The sequence below is a fragment of the Colias philodice genome, chromosome 9 (assembly GCF_061535455.1).
Source record: "Colias philodice isolate Cphi_HAF_F1 chromosome 9, ilColPhil1 Martin Lab GWU primary, whole genome shotgun sequence".
In the NCBI taxonomy this organism is placed as follows: domain Eukaryota; kingdom Metazoa; phylum Arthropoda; class Insecta; order Lepidoptera; family Pieridae; genus Colias; species Colias philodice.
In genome coordinates, this window is record NC_143094.1 from 2,473,451 (window position 1) to 2,491,554 (window position 18,104).

At 32.5% G+C, this 18,104-nt stretch overlaps 1 protein-coding gene across 2 annotated transcripts in view; it reads right to left on the reverse strand.

The window, feature by feature from the left end:
• Positions 1 to 15,270, reverse strand: part of LOC149485675 (CD63 antigen-like) — a 32,780-nt gene extending 17,510 nt beyond the window's left edge. For both annotated transcript variants that reach the window (XM_089698904.1, XM_089698903.1), the window contains exon 1: positions 15,090 to 15,270. In XM_089698904.1, coding sequence (XP_089555030.1) covers positions 15,090 to 15,149 — 60 coding nt within the window. In that variant the 5' untranslated portion in view covers positions 15,150 to 15,270. The remainder of the gene's footprint in view (positions 1 to 15,089) is intronic.
• Between the last annotated feature and the right edge of the window lie 2,834 nt (positions 15,271 to 18,104).

Sequence of the window (18,104 nt, forward strand, 5' to 3'; positions counted from 1 at the left end):
ATGGCAGCTCATTAAACATGCAATATTTACAATGCAGTCATTACAACACTGATAAAGATGCTAACAATCTTGTATGCTGTACTGTAGATAATGTAGCCACACCTTGCATACACGATTGAATGTCTCTATTTACTTATGTATTTATAAGTATGATGTGCCAAGAAAACAATATGTCGTTTATATTGAGTAATGTATGTGCTAATCGAGGTTATAAGTATTTGTATGCTAAATTTCGTATAAATCCGATCGGTGTTTTCCGACATTATATTTTTAATTTTCATTTATAACCCGGACGTAGTCGGAGCGAAAGGCTAATTAGTTATTGTTAAAATAAGAGCATAGCGTAAAATTTTATAGGAGTTACCATGTCTTTCGCATCTTATTTTGTTTTTATAATGTTAACAAAAGCTGAGAAATGATACTCCGAAATTAAGAATTACTTGTTGACTTTTGTTTTCAGAACTAGACAAACAGTGCGCAGATAACCAACAAATTAGGTTATACACCATCCACACAAGTAAATGTCTCTAAAACTTGCACTTAATTATAGTCTATGATGCATTGTAATAAATCGCAAATTCGATTGCATTATTAAGCCGGCGGGTGCCGGGTAGCCCATGTGTCGGATTGCGTAAGACTACAGATGGCTGGATATCGGGGTCAGCTGCGTTTATTACATATCTTAAGCTTTCACTTCCATGTAATACATTATGCATATGCGGATTTGGAGAAACAAACTTGTTATTAAGGATGTTTCAGTGTATTATTTGTACGTGTCCACATTCAGCCCGTGTTAAAACATGTGTTACGTATTATATCTCTTTTATACTATGGTATTAGTGTCTGTAATATTGTGTTACAAACGTCTAGTTGAACCACAGTGTTATTGTTTTTTAAAGTGAAACTTTTATTACATCGTCTCAAACTTTTTGGTCTGTGTAGCGCATGTCGCGTGACGGTCGAATCGTACGATAATTATCGTACAAATACGATATTTTTGTGCCTAAGTTTCACTTTTACCGTGGTTTCATAAAACCACACAACTTTTTTTAAATATAATCTACATTCCCTGTTAGTCAATAATATTAAATATTATGCAAGCAACCTGTGATGCTTTTCATACACGTAGCTCGCTAGATATACGATGGTATTAAATTACACTTTACAATCAAATTGTTCCGAGAACACATATTGAAATCAGTAACTGTTTATTGTTAGCACTGATAACAGAGTCATGAGTTCACCCAAGTGGGTTTTTAGGCCTGTTTGAGAAATGTCTCGTAGTCGTTAGACTTCGTAGCGAATTGATAGCTATCGGCAATGACCTGAATGTTCGTACTTTGGAAATTGGAGTATTATCACAGTACCTATTATGCGGGAAACTGTCTGATATGCTTTTAGATTTGAAGGTGAAGGGTCGAAGCATTAACCCTATTGTCTATTGACTATTGAGTAAACTTCAAAAAGGGTTTCAGTCAGATGATGATTAGATTTTCAATCTTTTCGTGGTCATGACAGTAAAATCTTATACATGATCACGTTTTCGTAGCACCAGCACCTCAAATAATATTCGTAGAATAACAATCGAAGTAATTTAAAGTATGTAAGGCTTATATCAAGAACATATGTTTATCTGGTATATCAAGAACAGAAAATTTTCCGCGGGTAAAAACCTATAACACATTCGTAATTTCAATACTGGTGTAGTCATCATAAGCGAACTGTGGTCAGTTCGCTCATGATGACTACATGACACAATTATAAGAAATAACACTTTTTCCCGGTATCAAAGTGACGACCTATAGATAACAGAGCCTTCAACCGCTGAGTCAAGTCTGTTTCCAGATTTATGAGCACAATTAACAGTCATTAAACAATGATTCAGTCATTAGCGACTCTAACAATGAGATAAACATATAATCATGTCTATTAATGCAACATGAGCCATTTTTGAGCATGAATCTATTTTCAGTTTTTCGAATAAGTTTTATAGCTTTGATAATTGCAACACAGTAGGTTTTACAGGAGCAGCAGAGGGGAAAAAATTACTTAAAATGTGTAATGATTTTTTATAAATATTTTTTAAACGAATAGACAACAACGATGTAACATAAAATACATAATACACTTTAATTCGATAGAAAATAATTTCTAAGAATGCATGTGGCTAATTAATTGTGAATCCCCAAAAGTTTTAGCGGAAATTAAGTGGGGAAATAGCAGCATATGGAATTTGGGATATCCCAAAGTTATGCCTACAAGGAAAGCATATAAAAAGAATAACAGGAATAAACGAACTCATCGCTAAAACATCAATCAATTTGATGAACTGGATTAAGTTGATAAAATAAATATTTTACTTTAGAATGAAAATGAATGCTACAAATATAATTATTTAGACCATATTTGGATATCTCATCCTGTAGGAATGTCATTGATTCTATATTTAACATGAACGACAATTTTCATGATGAAGGTGACATCATGTCCTGTTACAGCGCATTATCATCTTGTGGGTAAATCCAGTCAATAATTATTTTAAATTATGAATTAAATTCATTAAATGCCTAGTTACATCTGAATTCGCAGTTAGTAACGCTTTATAAAATTAGTATTAAAGTGCTAAATAACTTTTCCATGTTTTCCGTCCGTCTGTCCTGTGGTCTATTATTTCCTTCGATAGGTTAATTGTAACAAGCAATGTACTAGTTTCAATAAATCATGAGAAAATTAACTTAATTGCTCACGTGTTTTATATTAGGTATATGAGTACTATGTACCTAGCAAAGACTATATAGATGTTAGTTCACTTTTATTTTACCTTTAAACAATAATAGGTAGAAAGTTGATATACGATAGCGTATTAAAACTATCCAGAAAATTCCTAAAACTAGACTTGAAATACGTTTTATTTCTCTGAAATGGTTGGGAAATTCCACTGCTTTTATCAATTCGCATTCTGTACGCGTTTTCACTTAGATATGTGGTTATTTCTTTTGGGGTCCTTCACTTAATCATTTTTGATATAATAAATGTAGTAATGGTTACATCTTTAAAAATATATTCATTTATTGAAAAAGTGCTTCTCTTTATCAATAGAAAAACTAGTTTAACTATTATCAAAATAAACAATCATGGCAAATAATAGTTTCTTTGCTTAGAAAAGGTATTTAAATAATGCTTCGCTCAATGGATAATTTATGGTCTTGTGGTATGGTAGACCTTCGAGCTCTATCTGGCACCTTGAGGTTGGAAACCGCAACATTTATATTGCCTTGTACCATATCATATCTTAATTCGTTACAGATCTACTATCTATGTAATTGAGTGCTCTGGAAATTTTTAAGAGTATATTTTATGATGAATCTTTCGAAATTTCAGTTTTAATAAAACACCAAACTATGCTTAATTTAATAAAATGTATTCTAAAGACTTTTTCTTTAAAATTACGATTGGCTAAACACTATTCACTTGAATTTGTCTATGCAGCTTTGATCAAACCCTATCTACAAGATATCTAGGTGGTAATTAGAAATGATTAATAATTCAGTAAGATAGGGTATAAAAACAAGGTATCTAAACTCGAGGTAAATGTACGTTACTAAAACTATTACTAAGCACGTGTTACCGGGTAGGAAGCCAAAAATAACACTGTTTGCAAAATCTCGCTACGCTAAAATAGAATTCCGATTGAACGGCTGTAGACAACTGGGCGATATCAAAACAATTTCTTATATTTATACATTATTTTAATGTTTATAATTTATATATAGCCTTGAAGAACACATGCTTTGTGTAATCATTGTTCCTTAGAAGTTTAAGCAAAAACGTACGTATAAAAAATCACTTTGAATTTATTTGGATACTACTTAGATAAGTATTAAGTACACACCACTGTAAGAATGTATGCAAGTAATGGCTTAACAAAAATATGGCAAGTACTAGATATGTCAATGGAATCATCAAAATAAAACAAAACTAACACTATATTTTTCAGACAATAAACCCTGAAACGTGAAAATAAAACTGAATTAACTGTGAGAAATTCCAAAGATCATAAATATACATTTCCATTCTGGAAACAGTACCTAATACAATGTTCACAAATCCAGACGTCTAGACTGCAACCAGACGAAGTCATGAACTCAAAGCGTATTGCACCTAGATGGAATATGATATAGAATAATCTAGAAATAAATATCACTATACATATACATACTAGCTGCGCTCCGCGGATTCACTAGTGTCGCTCCACTTTTGTTGGTCTTAGCGTGATGATATATAGCCAATAGCCTTCCTCGATAAATGGGCTATCCAACACCGAAAGAATTTTTCAAATCGGACCAGTAGTTCTTGAGATTAGCGCGTTCAAACAAAACAACTGTACAGCTTTATAATTATATTAATATAGATGTATACATAATTATATTACATATATGAAATGGAAACTCTATGGAAAGCACCTAATACAGTATACACCTACGATCAATAGAAATATTTATATTGCCTTGTTACTTTAATTTGACTCTGATTCATGTTTGATTCATGGAATGCATTTTAAAATTCAACTAGGTAAGTACTCGTAAGGGAAACGTGAAACAATATATAAATAATGCATTAGTTAATTAGTTTTATAGGTAGAAAAAATCCATAATAGATGAGCTGTTTTGTAACAAAGCTCATTTAATAAACGATGAAATGAACGTTCCGAAAGTCCCATTTAATCATAATTATTTCATGGGCTTCCCAGCTCTGAAGAATAATTAATTAATCGCAGTTACGCAAAGCAACAACAAATTTTCCAATTACGAGGCACAAAGTAAATAACTTGGAATACCATATATAACTTTAGTCCTCCAAACGACATTATTAAAATTAAGACAATACTTAAAATCCATAAGCTTGGGGTCAATGCAGACATAAGCAATTAACCCTCATTGTAGGTAATTGCGCGAATTAACGAACGCGAACACTAGTTTAAAACTAAAAGATTTATCTTTATACTTTTACCGACGATGCGCAAGTTTTAATTAAATTTTAAAATTTTACCATATTTTAAAAACACGTAAGTTAAGTACCGAATAACTGGATACGGATGGACGTTGAGTGCCTACATGATAGGAGTGAGTGCAGTGAGTTTAGTGCATCATTCGCGGACTTTTTATCTATTTTTTTTCCAATTAAGCAGTATTAATTAAAATATTAATTACTCCATTCCTCTAATTACTGAATTAATTTAAAAATCAAATAAAGAAGAATAATATGCAGCTTAAAAAAAATTTTTTTTTCGATTTTCCCATTGGAATTGGATACTGGATAGATATGATGATAAATAATAAATACATTTTCATTTATTAAACAAGAAACAGAAATAAGAAATTATATCATCAACAGAAATATACTATTTTTATTAAACATTCCATTTTTATCATCGTGAAGTTCAGCAAAGGGCAAAAATTCAATGATAAAAATGTAAAGCGAATAAAAATATACCTATACTTTGATTATTTGCCAAATTAAACCAAATGTATGTTTAACAATTGCTTCACTACATTGTGTGATAAGTACGTTTCTTATATCGTTCAGGAATAATTTCACGCATGATCGAGAGCCAAGTCAGAGAAACAATAGTCACAGGTAGCTATTGGATAGGGCGATAAAACCTTTACGTCGGTCATTCACCTCCCGTGACGACCTACATTCGTTTAAAATAGACGAACAAATTTGATTCAAACCGCTGTTAATGAGATTTCCAAGATTAACGCTTACGGGTGGCTTTTAATGAGGTACCTTTGAAATGCACTTCTTCGTTAAGCGTAAAAGTTTTATGTACAAATGTGGTGATTAAACTGATATTTAATGTTTTAAGGGCCATTGGTTATGACAACTTGGTAAAGCTCAAATCTAGGATATTCTGCAATACAACACGTATCAACAAAAGAAAATGCATTTACGCGTTGTGCATTAGGACTAGTTCCTTGAAGCTAAGGTCACATACTTAACGTTCTGCAAGAGTGTTACAGTTAGTAGCAATTAGAATTCATTTTACAATGTAGCAATGATAGAAGATCTTATCTCTCCTGTAAATTTTTATCATGAGTAAAAATGTAAATTTTACTTGTAATGGTACCTATATATTGTATGCTTTTAATTTAGATATTTTACTTTCATATTATAAGCGTAAAGTCTACAAATATGCCAGTTCTTAACGGAACATTAAGCCTTCTACTAATTTTATTACGTACAGTAATTAAGATCCAGCCTAGCCCTTTCAGACGTTAAGGTCATCGCCCGTTAGACAACGGTGGCCGGAGGGGGATCAGTTTTCAGTATCGAGATGTCTCCGTCACCTTTGTGTTCACCATGCAAGAACTTACCGATCCGTTTCACAAAGGAATGCAAAGGAGGCTTGCTTGGTAGAAATTTTACTTTTGTTTGGAATGAAAAGATAATTTTACAGCTCGTTTAGCATTTTTAACGTTTATGTACAAACTACAAAGGCGACTTGTTCCTAAGGTATTCTTCTTTATTTAACAAATTCATTAAAAAATTGAAGTATCATATGATCAGAGCAAGGTTATTTTTCTTTTCCTGGTAAAGAAAACAGATTACAGAAGAACATACGGATAAAATATCGTTTTAGTCCTTTCATGTCTGTGAATAGGTTTAGGTTAGCTCCATAATACTTTACCGTAGAGTCTCATCTATAAAGAATCTTGTCTTATTACGTTATCTCTGGCTTAACGGATAAGATGATTGCTCTTGAGTAGGTAGCAGTTAAAGGTCGTCAATTTAATTTAATTTCAGCCCAGACGTAAATGGTCAAATTACCACGTAATCTTTGCTTGACGTACGTGGATGTGTTGATGTTGTTTGACTGAGACATTTCTGTAGGTAGAGATAAATTCTGTTTGGAAATATTCAATAGACTAAATATAAGAGGGTACTGAACGGAAGATTGTCTTTCTTTACAAACCCAATTAATATGCAATTATAGAACTGGTAGTGTACACTATCGTTTAGATAACGGATATTAATTAAGATAATGATGGACGTTTGGAGCATTTAGAATGCATAGAAAAGAATTTATATCTATCTAATTCTCTTTTAAATCGTGAAACTAAGCCCAGAATATAATTTTAATGTAAATTGTATAAGTCACATACAGTATCACGCACACATCACTTTCGGCGCCAGGATGGCGATTTAACGCTGACCTCACCATCCTCAATAGGGGAAGGGGAACATTCCTTACATCACGTATTATAGGTATCAATAAAATGCCTACCCCTTTGCTTCTACACCGAATAGCTACATGAACACATTATATATTAAAACTGAACATATTTCCTCAAATTTCATATTTAAAAGACATAATATGCTACAGCCTACAACTAATTAATTAAATTAGTGACAATATAACTAGATACCATACACATAATTTCACACGTAAGTACAAACTAGTCATAGTTTAAGATTTGATAACAGACCATATTAATATAAATTTTCTCCTAGTACCAATGAAGGACACGAGACTTATTTTATTGTTCATTTTATTGTTCTTCAGAAAACAACTAAAGCGATAGCCCAAATAAAACTTTAATCGCTTGCATATGAATTAATTGCAAATAACAAGGTTATGAAAGACGCGCAATATCCGAGAGCCATTTGTAAAAAATAGCATGTTTTATTACTTAACATGTGATTGTTAACGATTATATATTTTGAGATAATAATAACTAACCTTACTTATCGAGGATTAGAAAATTACCTTTTTGTTGCTTTAAAAATGCTAATTAAAACCTACTAATCTAACCATTATCAAACGAAATTTAAATAAAATACTAGACACATATCAACTTATTAAGTTTCTTCTTCATTTTGCCTTTTACACTACGCAACAAGAATGATTGATGTTTGCCATTTAAATCTCCATCTTTGAATTACAAAAATATGAAATACGAAGCCGAGACATTGCATATTGCATTGGTACTCTTCAGTGTCCATGTAACAGCTTAAAATTAAATCTGTCAAGTGATTACTGATTACACAGGTGCAAGATTTACAATTACATAACAGTACTGTATGTGAAACAAATCGGTCAATTGTGTAAGCGAGCCGAATAACTGGTCACACGTAATACTTTATCTAGATTAGAGCATTAATGGCCTATTGCAATTTTCAATCACCATTGTTACATGTTAAAATAAACGGTGATAATGTTGTAATTATGGTAGATCTTTAATGGTCGGTCTTTTCACTTCATAAAAGTGCTTAGGTTTAATATTTCTACACCTCCAAGTACCTACAACGTTCATATAATTTTACTTTATAAAAATACTAGCTGCTCCGCGCGGTTTCACCCCCGTGGCTCCACTCCTGTTGGCCGTAGCGTGATGATATATAGCCTATAACCTTCCTCGATAATTGGGCTATCTAACACCGAAAGAATTTTTCAAATAGGACCAGTAGTTCCCGAGATTAGCGCGTTCAAACAAACAAACAAACAAACAAACTCTTCAGCTTTATAATATTAGTATAGATTAATTCTCAAATCAAATCCTTTGCCAATAACAAACTTTTGAAAAGGAAACTAATTGTACAAATATTTTAAGCGATTTCTCTTTGTTTTCCGAACCGGTAGTACGTAGTTAATTGATGAATAAATTTTATAAGTTTGAGTTTATTCAACTTAACGATTTTAAATGTTAGCGAAGTAAGCTTATGCACGATGAATACAACATTTTGACCGGAGTACACATCACTAATAATAATACTCTTTGTGAGTAAAACACTCAATTTAATTCAGTTAAACAGCAGAGCTTAATTCAATTAAACAGACTCTTTCGTTAATAAAAGCTCATATTAATTTATCAAACAAAATAATAATATGGTCTTTGTAATCATGTTTTTAACTTAACTTTCGACGTTTCTTTTCGAAGAATTTTCGCTTTAAGTCTGATATTTATTAGTCCAAAGCTAAGCTTTTCTAGGACAGAAACCAGAACAAATCAAAAGCGTTACGTAATCTCAGATATGTAGGGATTGTAACCGCAAACGAGACCGAATCCGGTTTTTCCGGTTCAAATAATCTGGCCTACAATTCAAACCGTCAACTTCTAAACTTCGAGCGACTTTGTATGCAGACTCAATGGTTTTCTGTTGTTTTAAACTTTAAAGCTTTTTAGCGATACTCAATGTAAGTATAGAAAAATTATATGTACTTATACCATGTCTCCACATTTGTATTTTGTACATGTGATATGCACAAGGCCAACTCAAAATATTTCAGGCAAGATGTAGTTCTATATACGCAAATGACCTGTATAGTGTGTGTATAAAAGTAACTTAACATTCCAGACTATATCATTAAATCAATCCTATTTATATAGTTAGGCCAATTGTAAAATCAACGGGTTAAATTACGTTGATTTCCATTTATTGCGAAATCGAAATCCAAATGGTAATGGTAAAAATTACCAGCACTTAAACCTAGCATCATACCATGATATCATTGGTCCTGTAACTTAAGTACCAAAGAACCTGCATTAACGCCCCTATTGAAAGCCCAGGGCGCCAGAACGGCGTCTTATAACTCAGCATGATGTCACCGCTTACGTCACGTGATCATCTCGAATCGTTGGAATTAGTTACCGAAGCAAACATCCGTTGTTTCGTTGCTTGTTACGTTAAGATAACGATTAATGTGAGGAGAAACATAAGTGGATAGAGCTTTGAGACAAGTTTAACCTAGCGCAAATACGTCGAGGTTATGTGACTCAAATTTTTACTCTACAACCGGTTTACCGAGTTTGAAAAGATAATGCGGTACGATTTACATTATGCCAAATTCAGATACTTCTTAGTTCTTTTTACAAATATAGCCAATTTGTCACCGTTTGTGAAATATGCACAGGTCCCGTTACCCTGCATTTTTTCCCCAAGTCTGCCGACTTGGGGAAATAATCTAGATTTTTTATTATTATGTGCCCATAATAATAAAAAATCTAGATTATAATACGCAGTCGAAATGCAGATTTTAAAGTGACCAACTCGCACTTAATGGCTCGCATGACCTCATATACAATAATAAACCTACTTATATGAGTTGTCCGTCATTTAAAACAATGTATTTATAGTTATGACACTGTTACTGAAACAATTTGTTAACGTTTAACGATCTAACTGACCTATACTCGCTAAGTAACACTAAGCTCCGTGTAAGTTAATAAACTTTAAGCGTATTAACTTCTGGGAAATAAAATGTTGAAGATAATGCAGTATGTTAAATGGTAGCAACAATGTGACACTTTTGTAGAATACCTAGGTACCATGTGAATCAAAAATACTATTGACCTGTTACTTACCAACTAATCTATATACCTAATACCTATATAAAAATGAAACCCGTTTCGCGGTGTCATGGCATCACGTGTGAATCGGTCCACCCGCGATTTCGACAATTCTTTTTTTATTATATTCCTTGAAGTACGAGGATGGTTCTTATGTAGAGAAAACGTAAATATGTACGGGCGAAGCCGGGGCGGAATGCTACTTGTTAAATATTCGAACATAATTCAATTTATGGGCATAAAGCAACATAGGTAGGACAGTACTATTTCTTTTGTTGAAAATACAAAAATTACTTTACGTTCGTTTAACAATTTCGTCATTTTTATAAATATTAGGTACCTATGCCCCAGAGCCTAGAACAATGACGAGGAAACTAATAAAACGCGTTTAAAATGAATCATAATACTTATGTAAAAATCTTGACTTGTCATAAATCATAATGTACCTACATGAGTTTTTCACTTGCCTCAACAAAGTAGTAGGAAAATCCTAGTACCTTGAACCAAATCACGTCCAAGACGTTTTCCTTCAGAACCGAGGATTTTTCCTTGACCCAATTGAAACTCAGCGTATTTATATTACCAACTCGTTTTAAACAAAAGAAATTTATGGTTTCATATTTTCTTGAAGTGGCTTTGTTGGTTTGAGCCAATATTTTCATACTTTTCGCTTTCAGAATGTTTAATATTTGTATTATGGAATCTGTAGTCAAGACTCTGAATTTAGTTTTACGTTGGTATTCCGGAACGTGTGAGTTCTCCTTATCTCTAAGCAGAAATATGCACTATTCTGGTGGTTAGTTCAGTTAGTGTTTAAAATTTACTAATCGACAAAGAAATATCTTGTTATAGGTATTATAGCTATTGCTGTATTGACTATTGACCACCGAGCGGCCCGATCGGGCCACGACACAATAGATTTTCTATTATGTCTGTGATTCCGGGGGCTGAGGCCTGTGCTGAGGCATAGACATGTGATAATTGTTTCCTCTTATTAAAACAGCGAAACCCGATCACAACCCAAGTTGAGACGAGGTGTCAAGTAAAGAGATACAAAATATGTGTCGATCATTATTCATAACTAAATTATGTACACTAATACAGGTTTGAAATGTCTTTTTAGTTGACTTATATGGGCCACGTTACCCTAGAAGTCAGGGTAATGTCCCTCGCACGAAAATACCTCGCCATTAATTATTCAATGAAACACACCTGTTGCCCCGTACCAAGTACCTAGGGCGAAGGGACACGGCACGCGAACAAAAATAATCGAATTTTTATGACACACCCTCCGAGCGCATTACTTTTATAAAATCATTCCTATCCTGAAAATAGAAGATAATATTCCTTGCAACTTTGCATACAGGAGCTTTAAGAGTCCTTATCTATTTTAGAGTGATTTTTACTTGTTTCTGTAATTCTTTAGAAGCTCGTTTAACAAAACTAAATTAGTAACAATGTGTGATGATATCTTAAATTAAAGATTCATTCAATATCTAAAATACGTCCGAGACAATTTATTGATATTCATTGTCCAGTTTGTTTAATAGCCAATAACCTAAGGCGTGTTTCAATTTTTTCCATGCGGGACGTTCGTGTCTTTGTATTTTACACGGAATTTAATAGAAGAAGTTTTCTTATAAAATATACTACAGTAAAGACACTGAGACATCCTAAAATATGTTCGAGGCAATTTATGTACTTTTATTGAAAAATTCAAAGAACATCTAAGTTAAAATAGCCTTACTTTGATGAAATTTTATGCGTATAATATGACGTCGAATTTCTAGTTCTTACAACAGAGTTAAAAATAATTTGGAAAATCCAAAAGTGCACGCCTCATAATTTTTTTTTAATAAATATTTATTAATTATTATTTTTGTTTATATAATAACAATTAAACCACATCGAATCAGACCCTGAAAAATGAAAGGGTTCTATTCCTGAGCATACTCAAGCGTAAGAGAAAAAAAAAGACTCGATTAGTAAAGTATTTCGGTCGCTATCGTGTTAACAAGAAAAAGGATCCGCACATACAGACACATGGACGTCCAAGACAGAACTTTTTTAAACTGTTTTTTAACTAGTTTAAATAACAAAAATGACATCAAAAATATCATGAACGTTAAAAATAGTGTTTTTTCTTAATATGTGTGTATGTATTATCTTACAAGTGCAATGTATGATACATAAAGACATTTTAAGTTTGAAAAATCAGATGTTTTGCGCGAAGTGACAGTAGTACCCACCTCAACGCTTCGCTTATGAGGCGTGCAAAAATAAAAAATACACACTAAATGATAGGTTAATGCTTAAAAATTTGCAATAAAAAAAAACAAATTATATATTTTATGAAAGAAATGGAATAATTTAAAGTTCTCTAGAATTTTCGATTATATACGGGAGCGCAAACGTTGTTACGGCAAATCTATATAATCGAATATTCTAGAGAATTTTAAATTATACCATTACTTTCATATAACATAGTAGTTAGTTTTTTTAAACGAGCTCCTAAAGAATTAAAGAAACAAGTCAAAATCACTCTTAAAATCGATACGGCCTCTTAAGAGCTTTAAGAGTATCAATATTGATAATATCGTGGAAGCATTATTATTTGTAGGCTAGTTGTAGCCTGTAGGTATAATATTAGTATTAGACTCATCTAAGATAGCATTCTAATGAAAGAATTTGCACACTCGTACGTGCTTAAAAATCATACAACGTTTAAACAAACATCACGTTAAAATAACAAAGCATTTCTGAAACACGTAATTTTTAAATTCATGGCAACACGTAGTGTTTTTGCATAAATTTGTTACGTCATCTTCATCTTAACATGAGTCACTATTTTCAATGCTGAATAATAATATGTAAAAAACTGAAGTGATGTTGTATTGGCATTGAATCATGTATAAATTAGTGCAATTATTGCATTCATGGGATTCATCATAGCTATATTTTTTATGATGTAGGTACGTACCTACAATGTACTTGTCGTCGTCATCTGGTTGGGTTGAAACTTGAATATGCTATTTTATTGAATGACTAGGCCGAACGTTGTTTTAACAAGCGTATCTCAACATCCAACAAATACAAATAAAATTATTTATGTATCTCTCTCAACGGTTTTGCAAAGAACTAAAGTTCAAAGAATTAGGTAGGTATATTGTTAGCGCATTCTACGAAAATTTAATGACGACAGAATTTACTTTTTTCCAAATGTCTACAAGAAGACGGTTTGGGACCTAGGTAGTCACCTATTTCCAACGAATAAGCTAAATGGCGTTCAGTCAAGAAGTTGAACGTTACATAAAACAACTTGAGAAGTAGTAGACAATATTCAATTAACGCGCTAGTCATTCAATCAAATAGCAGATTCAACCAGATGACTGCGACATACCTATATAATTATTAATTATAATAAATGTAGTTTATACCCAGACGCCGTATTTAAATTTGGCAAAATCTGAGGATTTTCCCAAATTTAAATAAGGCACACATTATGACGATTGAGGAAAACTGTTTAAAATCTGCACGCTGTCAAATTTAACACCCTGTTTATCCTAATTCTGCATTCACTCCAATCTAATTATGACTTGGTAAAACCCGTGACATATAGGTACCTATTGCACGCCTCATAAGCGAAGCGTTGAGGTGGGTACTACTGTCACTTCGCGCAAAACATCTGATTTTTCAAACTTAAAATGTCTTTATGTATCATACATTGCACTTGTAAGATAATACATACACACACATATTAAGAAAAAACACTATTTTTAACGTTCATGATATTTTTGATGTCATTTTTGTTATTTAAACTAGTTAAAAAACAGTTTAAAAAAGTTCTGTCTTGGACGTCCGTGTGTCTGTATGTGCGGATCCTTTTTCTTGTTAACACGATAGCGACCGAAATACTTTACTAATCGAGTCTTTTTTTTTCTCTTACGCTTGAGTATGCTCAGGAATAGAACCCTTTCATTTTTCAGGGTCTGATTCGATGTGGTTTAATTGTTATTAAATAAACAAAAATAATAATTATTAAAAAAAAATTATGAGGCGTGCACTTTTGGATTTTCCAAATTATTTTTTTTTTTGGTTAGGTGGTCACAATATGTAAATTTTAATCGTAGAGCTTTAATCCAGGTACTTACTAATTTAATTTACAAAAAAATGCAGATATGTAGGTATCTATATGGTACCTATATGGTTATTATATCTATAGAGTACTTATTACCTATAGAGGATTTTGTTTGTTTGTTAAGATTTAACTATAATATTCAACTAGGTATATGACTAGTTACTACGTAGTATGTTCCCGCCAATAACTTCTACCAATCATTTAAATTTCGAATACATAGGTACATTACCTGACAGAAGAATCGGCCGTTATTTTCAAATAAGACTAGCCTGATTTTTTATAACAATGATTTTAATTTATAAAACGTTGATAAGAATGAATATTACAAAACTATTTAATACAAGCAGAATACCTATTTTATAATTAGTCTCTCGCGTGTTAAAAAAGCTTGCTATTAGTTCATATTAAAATAACAATAGAACAAAGGTTGCTATGCTATGGCATGATCAATATTAGAGGCCGGTATTTGAGTACCTGCTTTGAAAAAAGCATTCCGTCACATACTACTGGGCAGCGGGCCACGTACCCATGGGCTTCACTCTTCGCTGACCATCTGAAACAAATTGAAACCGGTTCTCCCGCCCTTTACCCAAACTCACCGCAACAACCAGGTTGAAGAAAAACAGCACATATTTCACAAAACTCGTTCCACACCCCATATTGAACGCACTTCGATTTACACAGAACTACACAAGTTAAGGTCACACACAATTTTGTTTGGAACGCGCGGAGCGAAACGACGATATCCACACGACGAAAGAAATGCGACTAAATGAAAATAAACGAGAGATCGCGATGGCGACGTTCCCCCGCCCTGCGACTCCGCGTGCTTACTCATGAATCGTGACCCCTCATTCAAACTATTTGCCATCTCGTTTTGACGTACAGTAAAAGGGCATCAATTAATAGCTCTGTCCTGTTCTGACATCTCATCTCTAGTATTAATCAAATGAATTTTTGGTGTCTTGGTGAGCTTTTATATTATCTCGAGTATGATAAATATCATCAGATCAAAATATGATCTATGTAGTAGGTATGTACTTCAATATAATATTATGTTGTCCTATCCTCTACATTACTTATAATAATACATATTATGTATAGATACTACATTAGGTATAAGTATTATGATGAACAAAAATAATATAGAGAAAGTATCAAACTAAAACCAAAACTTTACCCGTAGAATAACGTAAAGTTCGATAAGCATAAGTTCAACTTATATGTACCTACTACCTACATTCATGACTAGCGGTCCGTACCAGCTTCGCCCGTGGTACATGTTTAGGTACGTTTTCTCTCCATAAGAACCATCCTCAAAAAAAGAATTATCGAAATCTGTCCACCCGTCTCGTGTGATGCCGTGACCAAGGGAAATATAGATTAATTTTTTTTATAAGTATATAGAGATAATGTAAGCACAGATCTTAACTCATTATAAAGTTTAAATTAATTACTTAAGTTTTTCTAGTACCTATAACTAGAATTTTCACTATTTTTTCTCTGTCATTAGAATACATACTACATATTATATATACGTACGTAGTATATTATTATTAGTCTGTGCTATTATTTATTATTTAAATAAAATTATATTCCGATAATTACAAATTAAAATATAACTTTAATGCTTTATAGTTTATACCTTATTTATACCTATTTGTTAATTGGATATTAATAAGATAATTGAAAGTAGATAGGTATTTAGTAAAGACCCTACTTATAGCATAGTGTTGTTATTACCTACTTATTACTCTATTTTAAATACATACATATTTACATACTCAGATGCGATGGTCAAATAGATAAAAGTACCTAAATTTAATTACCTATTTCAAACTTAAAACACCTTCCATTAAATTTTCACAAATATTGCTAATCAGTGATTAGTTACGAGTGCTCGTAAATCTATACTAATATTATAAAGCTGAAGAGTTTGTTTGTTTGTTTGAACGCACTAATCTCGGGAACTACTGGTCCGATTTGAAAAATTCTTTCGGTGTTAGATAGCCCATTTATCGAGGAAGGTTATAGGCTATATTTCATCACGCTACGGGCAACAGGAGCGGAGCCACGGGGGTGAAACCGCGCGGAGCAGCTAGTTCGTAGATATAACTGCATCGAATAGGAATCAATATATCAGCTGAAAATATAGGTAGGAAGGTATTTTAATATTCATTTAAAAAATCAAAACGAAAGCCTACACAAGGTATATCTAAACAAGTTCGTATAGCGCCTTTTTTTCAATAAACCAAAGGAACCTCCCACAACACTTTCGCAGCGTTCTTATTTCACTTTCTATCAGAACTTGGGTAACCAATACCATATAACAACTTGAGCCTACAGAGAAAGTCTGCAAGTATCAGTTCGTACTTTCCAATTCATTTTGCCCTTATGATATTTGATTCTAAGCCACACTTATATAATCTGTATTGTATTCCACAGATTAAATATATTGAGATTGTTTCAAATTTTGTTTCTTACATGTCAAATAATTGGCCATATTATACTCTATGCATTTAATTAAATAACGATTATGTAGCTTAATTGTGATTTCAGTACCTACTTATATACATTATACAACATTATACAATGAAAAAGCGATATGACAAAATATGCATTTATGTAGCTTCAGGTCGTTCATCCATACTAATATTATAAATGCGAAATTAACTCTGTCTGTCTGTCTGTTACTCAATCACGCCTAAACTACTGAACCAATTTGCATGAAATTTGGTATGGAGATATTTTGATACCCGAGAAAGGACATAGGCTACCTTTTATTGCGAAATATGTACCACGGGCGAAGCCGGGGCGGACCTCTAGTAATTAATAAGTTAACACGTTCGTTATAACTTAGTACATAAATAAGTAATTTATTTTTATTTTATGCCTCGAAAAGTCACTCGCTTTACTTTGTGATAATAAATAGTTTTATAAATAAGAAAACAAAACGAAATTTCCAGATATTTATTCGACCATTTAAAAAGTTTTATTTTTATATTTATAAATTATAATACAGTTTAATTATAAAAAAAACACATTCCAAAGCACACAACCAAGTTCCTATACCTATATAAATAGTATGTATTACTTAAAAAAATAAGATAGATATAATATACAATTTGTTCAATGTTTGATCTTTAATGATCTGTGGGTATGTGGTCTGATTAAAAAAACAAATAACATTCCAATTTTAAAAGTTGTGTTTTCGCTTTCGCCACGTTTATTCATTGCCATTGTTATCACGATATTTTTATATAATGTGTAATATATTTTGATACACGGAGAAAACAAATAAATTGTACATATTATAATGCATACTAATAAATTGAGTAATATTATTAGGTTGTACGTTCAGGATGACCTTGAAATCTTGAAAAGGGGAGCGCACCCTCTGCCTGGCAACACGTCTTATTTAATCTGTAACTTTCCCCAAATCCCAAGAGCGGGAACCCAGACGCAGAGAGCCACATAGGGTAAAAGCCGGATAGTTGCGCCAGTGGGATACTTGCCGCAGTTTCAAATACACTATGTTACGGACATTAGTGGCAATAACGCTTTACTATAGTTGTAAGTACCCCTCCTGCAGACCTCAGTGCCACGTCAATCGT